Source organism: Vipera berus, assembly GCF_964194415.1.
Source record: "Vipera berus genome assembly, chromosome: 9".
In the NCBI taxonomy this organism is placed as follows: Eukaryota; Metazoa; Chordata; class Lepidosauria; order Squamata; family Viperidae; genus Vipera; species Vipera berus.
This window is the reverse complement of record NC_138212.1, coordinates 13,552,178-13,562,775: the sequence shown is the minus strand read 5'-3', so window position 1 is coordinate 13,562,775 and position 10,598 is coordinate 13,552,178. Positions and strand designations below refer to the sequence as shown.

The window sequence follows — 10,598 nt, the reverse complement described above, 5'->3', positions numbered from 1 at the left end:
CAATTACGTCAGGGGTGTCCAACCTTGGCAACTTTTAAGATCTGTGGACTTCACCTCGCCAAAATCCCCAGCCAACCCATGTTGGTTAGGCAATTCAGGGAATTGAAGCCCACAAATCTTTTTTTTCTTTTTTTCTTTCTTTTTTCTTTTTCTTTTTTGACAGCACATAGCCCCCAACAATCTGGCTCCTCATTTTACTAATGTTGGAAGGATGGAAGGCTGAGTCAACCTTGGGCTGGTGAGAATCGAACTGCAATTGGCAGTCAGCAGAATTAGCTTGCAATGCAGCATTCTAACCACTGCACCATCATGGCTTATCAAAGCCCACCAGTCTTAAAGTTGTCAAGGGTGGGCATCCTTGATTTATATGGTTTGTTGTATTTATATGGTTTGTTTAAGGCCCCATCATTTCTGATGGATAATTACTCTGCTGGAATGAATGAATGTTTTTTTTAGCATAGCCATCCATTGGAAAGAAACATACCATTTGTACCTAAATAAATATATTTTTCATTGTATATTGTCTTTGATATTGCATCAGAAGTGGGAAGAAAAAGGTGAGATGCCAAGGAGAGCAAATCTTACACAGGTTGATACCTTGGGAGAAGAACTTGGGTTATCAGCGAGGACTCCTATGGATCATATGAACATCTGGGGAGCCTGAAGCACATGCTTGAACTCAAGAAGACTTCAGCAGAAGAGTACAGGAGTTTGCATTTCACGCCTTTGATCTACAAATGGGAAATCCGGAGTAGCCTTATTCCAAAGTGGAGTGCTTCTTAGCTAGATTCATGGAAATTGGAGGGAGGGAAAAACAGCCCCACCACTAGAGACTAAGCTGTAGGCAAAGGCATTGTTGGGTGCTTGAAAAAAGCTGCAGCCTTGGTGAGCAAATGGAAATAAAAATCCAGTACCTTGCTTAGATGGGATGGCATACGTGAATGGTAGGCCGGGGTGAAAAACAAGAATGCAATGTTCAAAATGAGAGAATTTTTCTCCATTCAATCTGAATTTTAAGATTTAGCAGCAAACTCAATGCTGACTATTCTTTTAGAGGTAAACACAGCTGTGTGTGAGCTGAGGTTGAGAACCAAAGAGGGCTGTGGAACCACAGAAAGGGATCCATTTCAGCTGTGTTTTTCCCTGGCCTGGAAAAACATGGGTTTAACTGCCAGGCTTCTAGACAGATTACAAAGGAAGGTTAAGATCCCATCTCCTGGGTGTAAAAAAGTCCTTGAATCAAGTCTCAGGACCTCCAGGTAGATCTGGAAAATATATCTATCTGGTGTCTAATAATCTGGTAAATCGAGGGAAATCCAGATCAGTGCTCTGGATCAATATACCGTAATACGGGATTCTAGGATTTTTATGTGCTGGAAGAAAGGAAGATCAGCTCCACACCAGCATAGACCCACTGTCTATAGCAGTATTTCTCAACCTTAATAAATTTAAAATGGGTGGACTTGCAACTTCCAAAATTCAGGGAGTTGAAGTCAACCTACTTTACAGATGCCAAGGTTGAGAAATATTGTTTTACAGTAATTGGCAGCAAGGTCTCATATCCCATCTAGCAAAATAAGGGAAGGAGGTGGAGGAATTTTCATGGGGCACAGAGAAGGCAAAAGCCCACCTTTATGGGAGTGGCATAAGTGGCGAGGATGGAAGCAGAACACATTGTACACTTCAGCTTATGAGAGATTGTCTGAGTTGGTCCTCATAAAAATGATTCTCTTCTGTGAAATACAACATTCACCCATTCAGAGCACAGAGACTACTGGTGCCTTTGAATCAGATGCGAATCAATCTACTGCAAGATGCTTTGGTGATGGTGGTTAGATTCAAAGTTGCCAGGCAAGAATGTAGAATGCAAAGGAGGTGGGCGGGGCTGCACAGGAGATAGGTTTGTGACATCTACTGCTCCAGTTTGGTGTGTGGTTTAATGAGTAACTGGAGGAAATCCACGAATACATTAAATGAAGGTAATTCTTCACGGACTTGATCAGTTGAGTTGTTTTGGTGGGCGACAGAAATCAAGTCATTAGGTCACAGATCTGGTCCTGATACTTCCAAAGATGTTGATACTTCTTTTAGTCTTCCTGTTGCAAACCAGTACTGGGAAGGGAGCGCCATCCCTTAATGACACCCTAATTATAGGCATGAGGCTGGAGAATAGTAGCAAGGACCAGACAAGCATTTTGGAAAAGGGCATGATCCAAGTGGTGGAAGGAAGCCTGATTCATCTTCGGATCTATGGTAAAGGCATCCACAAATCCAGCTGGCAGAGCATTCGGTTTGTGGAGACTTCTTCCTTGAGTACTTTTGTCATGAACTATTCAGTCTGCCCTGAAAGAACAAGTGATTTATTGATACAGCCAAACAGTGATGAGGTGCAAGATACTTCTGCAATACTCACTGTGAAGGTTCAGGTCCTGAGGAAGAATATCCGCTTCAAGGACTACATGATGTGCCTTGAGGATCATCATGGGAGATCACGCCAGTTGCTCAAGGATAGTCATCTGCTCCTCCGAGTGACAGAGGACAAAGGTTTGTACCTACCTCGCTGGCTTGAAATTACCTTAATAGTTGTGCTCTTAGCACTCTCAGGGATATTTAGTGGTCTCACCCTAGGCCTAATCGCCCTTGATCCTATGGGATTGCGCATTGTGAAAAATTGTGGCACGCCTAAGGAGAGGGAATATGCCACCAAGATTGAACCCCTCCGAAGGAAGGGGAATTATTTGCTCTGTTCTTTGCTGCTTGGTAATGTTTTAGTCAATTCTTCTCTCACCATATTTTTGGACACAGTTATTGGGGAAAACATGTGGTCTATTGTGATCTCTACTATTGCTATTGTCCTCTTTGGGGAGATCCTTCCACAAGCCATCTGCTCCCGTCATGGTTTGGCAATAGGTGCCAATACCGTCTTCATCACCAGGTTGGTTATGTTCATCACGTTCCCAGCCTCTTACCCTCTTAGTAAGATCTTGGACTACCTACTTGGGAAAGAAATGGGCACTGTCTACAACCGAGAGAAACTGATGGAGATGCTTAGATTGACTCAGCCTTATAATGACCTGATGAAAGAAGAGCTGAATATCATCGAAGGAGCCCTGGAGTTGAGGACTAAGATGGTGGAAAATGTCATGACCCCACTAAAAGACTGCTTCTTTCTCAACAGTGATGCCATCCTGGACTTTGATACAATGACAGAGATTCTAGAGAGTGGCTACACACGGATCCCAATCTATGAGAATGAAAAGACTAACATTGTGGACATGTTATATGTCAAAGATCTTGCATTTGTTGACCCAGATGATCACACCCCACTCAAGACAATCACCAAGTTTTACAACCACCCAATCCATTATGTCTCTAACACTACCACATTGGATGCTGTGCTTGAAGAATTCAAAAAAGGTAACGACAGAGTGTATTTAATGCTGGCTTTGGGATGTCCATAAAATAGAACAATTTGGGATGTTTAGAATAGGCAAAAGTGGCTGTCCTAGTCTTTAAAAAATGGTTGTGGTCAGCCACACAACTACCTCCAAGTAGGTAGTAAATTAACTTTTCTGGAGATTTGCACAATTCCTGCTCATGTGAACACACGTCTCCCTCTCCTAAAAGTTTTGTAAAGATCTAATAGTTCTGTTTAAGGCTGAATAAGGAGAAATATATCTATAGTAAGAAAAGCCAATCAGAAAATAAATTAAGAGTAGCATTTTTTTAATAAAATTATATTTGCAATAGAATGTATTATTTTGATGCTATAATTATTGAGCAGGACTAGAGAGATATGCCTAAAATTTCTATCCAAAGTGCCAGCTATGTTCAGGATAGAAGCAAAAGCTTGTATAAACCGTTGTAAGAGAATATGTGAGGCAATAGACATCCCTGCTTTGAACCAATAGGCAAAAGTAACGGCTTTCCTTGCCCAGTCGTGTCCAACTCTAGGTGCTGGTGCTCATCTCCGTTTCTTAGCTGAGGGAGCCAGCATTGTCTGAAGACATTTTTGTCGTCCTGTGGCCAGCAAGACTATACGCTGAGGTGCATGGAACATGGTTACCTTCTCACCGAAGTGGTATCTGTTTATCTACTCACATTTGCATGCTTTCAAACTGCTAGAGGGGGCAGGAGCTGGAGCAAGGAACAGGAGCTGCCCCCATTGTGCAGTGCTCAGGTCTTCATCCAGGGCTGTCAGTTTTCCATCTGACCAGCTCAGCGTCTTTAACCACTGAGCTTTCACGCCCCCTAGCTCTGAACCAAGGTGACATGAAAAACAGGTTATTTAGCAGATATAACGTTTACAAGGTTTTACAAAAACTGGAATCTATTTTTAAAGGACTATTTTGATGTGACTCTAGACCAGTGATGGCGAACCTTTTAGAGACCGAGTGCCCAAACTGCAACCCAAAACCCACTTATGTATCATCGGGTGTCGTGTGGGCGTGGCCAATTGGGTGGGCGTGGCCAATTGGCTTGGTGTGGTCGATTGGGTGGGCGTGGCTGTGGTGGTAATGGCAGACTGGACGGGTCTAAAAAGTTCAATCAATCAATTCCAACTTTGCGAGATCTTTTTTTCCCCCCCACGAGAAGTTGAAATTGATTGATTGAACCTTTTCCTTTTTTTTGCACATGGCGGTGGAGTCCTAAAGCGAAAAAGTTTTATAAAACCCAGCTGAAGGCCTAGGACTGGGGTGACGGTACATGTGCCCACAGAGAGGGCTCTGTGTGCCACCTGTGGCATGCGTGCCATAGGTTCGCCACCACGGCTCTAGACAGATAACTAAATCTGTCCCACAGGTAAGTCTCACCTGGCCATTGTCCAAAAGACGCATGAGTTTAGCCATGAACAAATCTCTGAAGTGGTGGGCTTAGTAACCTTGGAGGATGTCATTGAAGAAATCATCAAGTCAGAAATCGTGGATGAATCGGATATTTACGGTTAGTTTTATTCTTAAATAGTTGTAGAAAATAATTGTATCCATATGTGTGCGAGGGAAACAACAACAGGCAGAATCTCACTCTTTATGAACAGTCACACTTTTTGTGGGACTTTAAAGATGAGTGTGTTTATTATGAGTGTGTTTATTATGATGATTCTGGTAATCATCATAATAAACAAATTAGTCTTTGAAAATCCTACAACATCCTTCTTGTTTCTGCTGCTAATGATGTCTCTTCTGCAAATGGTTTTGAAAGGAAACCCTGTATGGTTATATGCCTGCATCTCACTTTTGAAGGGTGAAGAGTTTTAGAAATGTTGAAACTTACCCCAGATTCAGCTTCTTTAAAGGAAGCTGCTGCAGGAACATAGTTTCTTTGTCTAATATAGACCGTATCTGTGCTGCTTCAGAAAGCATGATGAAGAAAAAAGATGCGAAATTACACAGCATGGAGAGAAGAGAACCATCAGGAGCAAACAATCAGAACCACTCATGAATAGAAGCTTTATTTGTTAGTCACCTATGTTACAAGAAGCTCACCAGACTAATTACATTCTCTTGGGAAAAGTGAGATAAGACTTCAAGGATTCTGTGGGAGGTCCGGCTTCTGCTGCTTTCTGCACTGCAAGGACTCTAAACTAGGCCCCTTCTTAACGCCTCCCTCCAGTCTACCTGGAAGTGCTTGAAAATGAACATTGTCAAGAATGGGGATAGGATGCAAAAGGGTGGGAAGTACCTGGGTTTCTCCTCCTGTCCACATGAAGTTTTACCAAATGGAAATAACCCTCACTCCTTTCCTTATGCTCCTGGCTTAGCATCAGGGCACTCTATCTAAATAATATTTGTGACTGTGGAATGCAGTTCCCTGTACTTCCTATTTTATTGCATTCATATCCCACTTTTTCTTTTAAATTCCTGTTTGGACACATGCTTTTTCTTTTTAATTCCTACCTTTTATAGCTTCTTGCTTTTTATAATTATTTAAAAATATATTTTTTCTCTGATGTATCCTCTACAGCTTTTTAAATGACTGTACACACACACACACACACACACACACACACCACCGTCTTACGCTGGTCTATGAGTGTAATAAAGTTTTGGCTTGATTTGAAGCCAGTGGGCTAAGCTGGGAGAGTAGCTGGCCCAAAATTACCCACCGTTGAATGTAGGTTTGAATCCGGTTCTCTCCACTTGAAGGCCAACCCTTTGACAACTCCTTGGCTGTCCAACCTGAATTTGTTGGTGACCTTTTCTTTGCCTTTCACCTTTGCAGTTGACAATCGATCTAAAAGAAGAGTCACTGGGATAAGGAAGTGGGATTTCTCTGCTTTCAGGGATTATGAAAGCGAAGCAAAGATCTCCAAGCAGCTGCTCTTGGCTGCCCATCGCTTCCTCTCCACAGGTAGCATGTCAGGTGCAAGCCCAAAGCCGACACACCAAACCCAATCGAGTCCAATCCTCTATTTGCTTCACCCAAACGGACAGAATATAACCTTCGTACCTACTTGACATATCCTCAGAACTTCAAGGGCATTTTATAGCCCCCTGGTCACATCTAGCCCTTTGATTGTCCTTGCCCGGCCTGTGTGAGATCAAAAGTAAATCAGTGTATGCATGCATGCAATGCAACTGCATTGCTTTATTTTGAAGGTGACTGTAATTCTTTTTCCAGTTTACATATCTGCATGCGTGGGTGCCTATGCAACTTCCCAGTAATGTGTTGGTCCATAACACTCCCAGTTTCTCATGTGGCCCTTTGGGAAAATTAATTGTCCACCTCTGTTCTAGGGTGTGGTTGCCCTTCCAACTTTGTTACTGTCTATTACAGCTTTGGGGGAATATTTATCCACCGTGACTTTTTTGGGGAAAAAATGTCCTTGGGAACACTCATCCCTGTGCCCTTTCCCCATCATGCAGAGATTTTGCAATTTTGCCCCACCCTCATCTCTGAAAAATACCTGCTGCGTCTGCTGAAGCACCGGGATGTCATTTGTGAGCTGAAATTTGATGAGAACTTCAAGGACTCCCCCCACCATTACTTGTACCACAGGAATAAAATGGCAGATTACTTCATCCTCATCTTGCAGGTACTATGCAGTCTTCTCTTCTCCCTTCAGCCCCATGAATGGGCCTTTTCCACTCATACAATGTGGGTGGCACAGGAGCCCCACCTGCATGGTTCAGCTAAGATGCTATGAGATGTCAGGTGCAGCCCAGTTCAAATCTTGTCTGCCAAAATAAGAGTTTTCCAACGGTAATCTTTTCTCTTTTCCAGGGGAAGGTGGAGGTAGAAGCGTGTAAGGAAAACATGAAGTTTGAGAATGGGCCCTTCTCCTACTATGGGGTAATGGCTCTAGGGCCACTCAGCCCAACAGGTAATTTGCCACTCTGTACTCTCTGCTCAAATGTGTGCTTTGCCTAATGCAGATGTGTCCAACTTTAAGGCTTGTGGACTTCAACTCCCAGAATTCCCCAGCCACAAGCTAAATCTGTATTTTTTTTAAAAAAAATATCTCTAGTTCTAGCATGACATTTGAAGCTTCATCCAAGTTATTAGGTTTAATTGCTCCTCTTGGCCGAAGAGTCTAATTGCAAATTGTACATTTGACTTAAGATTCTTTCCTGACTGATTGAGGACAATAGTAAATCAGGAGCTATTTAGTGCCCTCTGGTGGTTTGAATTGTAGTATAGTTTACACGCTGATTAATCCTTCTCTGCCTTTTAAAAAGGTGCTGAGGGAATAACATCATGGAAAGGGACCTTGGAGGTTTTCTAGTCCAACCTCCTGCCCAAGTGAGGAGATTTTATTCATCTCAGACAAATGGCTGTCCAATCTTTTCTGGAAGAGAGCTAGGCAAAGGCTGCGTTCACACAACCCTCTTGTGCTAGTGATATTCATAACTCAGTGTTTGCACGATGCATTGTATCATCATCAAAAGATTCAGGCTGGATTTACACCCTCCAAAATTAACCATATGAGCCTTAAACAAGTTAGTACCTTGTCAGTCTGAATCAATTAGCATGCTTGCCCATCTTGCAAAAACAACTATGAGCTTAAAAGTCAATCTGTTGTACAAATGCAGCCTCTGGGTTTGTAACGGAGCTTTTAACAACCAAAGTAAAAACCAGAGTGTCGCATGTTTTACGTTGTCTACTTCATGAAAGCCTCCTTGTAAAATAGCTGCAGGGAAAAGAGGAACTTGCGGTAGCTAGAAAATCTGGCTGCCTTGTGTTTGCTCAAAAATAGGGGGCAGACAGCGTGATTGATTTAATTATTAAAATTTATTTACTGTCCATATTGTTTCAAAGCGACTTTCTGAGGCTTCGGGTGATTCAAGAGTGTTTGTCCATGGCAGAGCTGGAAAAGTTCTTCCTGAAACCCTGAGTAGCCCAGCTAGTCAATGGCTGCATTCACCACCCTGCTAGGTTCCAAAATGGCTGGTCTTCTTTTTTTTTTAACACGTTGTATAAATCCAGTCATTATAGTTTATAAACCTGGTGAATGGAACTATAGCTTCTTCAGCAAAGAAAGCTTAAATAAGCCATACTTTAGTACACTAAATACCCCAGTTGAAAAGGCCGAGCTTGGAGAGATGGATAGGAGAATACAGCGATGAACAAGTCGGAGAGGGGATGGAACCACAGGATACAATTCTTGTCTCCTTGTCCACAATGTCTAGGGATTGAGGCCAGCTCCCTGGCTCGCTTCAGCAGCATCAACCAGATGAGCTATGAACAGATGAATTCTGCCTTCGTCAGCACCATCAGCACCAACCAGGTCCTCCCCAGCACCAGCCTGCAATATATGGCTGATTTCACTGTCCGAGCCATCAGTGACCTCCTGTACATCAAGGTGAGCCAGTGAGGGACCTCTGTGAGAGTCATAAATCTATTCTAAGCTGTCAATAACCCAGTAATTGTAGATCAGATTAAGAGAACCTATGATCTTGCAGATGTTACTCAATTGCACCAACAGAAACATCTGGAGAATCGTTGGCTCCTCATTTCTGCTTCCACAAATTTGCCTCCTATCAGATTCTAAAGAACATAATTAACGTTCGGTTGATTTACTAGCTTCCTCCCTTCTTTGGGGGACAGACAAGATATTATGGTGGCAGATTTGTACAAAGACTGATTCTTCAGTTCTAGCATATTCCTCCAAGGAAACTTTCCTCAACCTTATGCCCTCCATTTGTGTACAAGCTTCATAACTCTAGAGATCCAGCACAATCTATTTGTCCAGTTTGATATGGCAGCTTGTCGTCCAGTCCACCTTTCCAGCCTATATGTGGCTCGGTGGTTACACTCATATCCCACGAAGCATAATGTTATTTATTTAGTTTGGGCTTCATCTGATTTGTGACTGCAGCTAAATCTTTATTCTACAAACCATAGCTAAATTAATTATAGATTGGATGCTAAGCCAACTCAGTCAATCTTCTTAGTTTCTGCTTGGTCCATTGGCCTCCAAGCCTCTTCTCAACTAGAGAAAAGGTTTAGGTTACCACTTTCTGATCCTTTCTGGTTTCTGGCCTGCTCAATACATTTCTGACTGGTTTCTCCACAAAGTAGCTGGAAGAAACCTCTGGAGCATTATTGCCCCAAATTATCCCATGCTCTTGATTGCTGGTGGTAAGTTCTTGAATTCTTGCTTTCTCTTCCTAATCCAGATCACAAGGGAGCAATACCAGAACTGTTTAATGGCCTCCTTAATAGACATCAATAGCTCTGGAGAATCTACTACTAAGACACCCCCAAACATCTCTACACCCAATTTGAAGAAAGAGCCATCTGAATCAGAATAAGGGTGGCTAAACAGATCAATCCAAACAGATCATAAGGACCCGATTCTAGAAAGCCTTCTACTTGAACCTCAACATTTACCTTTCAGTTGACATCTGAGGTCCTTTGTTCCACAAGATAATCATTTATCATCTCCAGGATGACAAACTCCACATTTGGAAGTGAGGAAACTCTTATCTACTTATTTTTCCCCCAAAAAATGGGCTACGCATTTTTCTTCATTTTTGGTTGGTTTATGGACTGCCACTAATACAAACTAATTTTTTTTCTATATATCAATGGAGGAGAAGAACAATTTTCATCGAGCCTACGGTCTGTTAGGCTCGATTCTGCCTAAAAGGAGTACGGTACTTTAGAAGATTTCAGAATATAATTCTGCAGCAAAACCATGCTCATTTTTTATAAAACAGAGAATGCTTAGTGGATTATACCTGGAGAAGTGGATAACATCTCCTGTTTCAGCGACTGATTTAACAAGTGGATTGTAATTATTTTTGTCTGCTTTCCTGTCTGTACTTTTTCTTTTTCTTATAATAAATCAGCTCACTATTTATTTGAGTTTGCCACAGGCCACTTCGATCAAAATGCGTAATTTTTTGTTTAAATGTGGAATTTCCTTACCTATGAAATTATGCTACTTGCTCACCTGTAAAATGAGGTTTCTACTTTTCAGTTGATAATAAAATGCACATTTATTTCTGCCCTGTTTTTGTCCTTTGGATGTGTTCTGTCAGGATTTGATATCCAGAAAAGGACATCCAGAGTACGGTAAAAAAAAAAGCAAGGTGATGTCATGCCTAAAATAGGCAGAGATTCGATTATTCCTTCATTGATACCATCTTCAT

General features: G+C 42.0%; 1 protein-coding gene across 1 annotated transcript; it reads left to right on the top strand.

Annotated features, from left to right (window-relative positions):
• Nucleotides 1-2,156: 2,156 nt before the first annotated feature.
• Nucleotides 2,157-9,755, top strand: LOC308671891 (metal transporter CNNM4-like; the record flags this gene model as incomplete). The annotated part of the gene is made up of 7 exons (XM_081334374.1): nucleotides 2,157-3,417; nucleotides 4,804-4,944; nucleotides 6,223-6,351; nucleotides 6,867-7,036; nucleotides 7,225-7,324; nucleotides 8,631-8,803; nucleotides 9,621-9,755. 7 exons carry the CDS (start codon nucleotides 2,157-2,159, stop codon nucleotides 9,753-9,755), a joined length of 2,109 nt encoding a protein of 702 aa, XP_081190500.1.
• Between the last annotated feature and the right edge of the window lie 843 nt (nucleotides 9,756-10,598).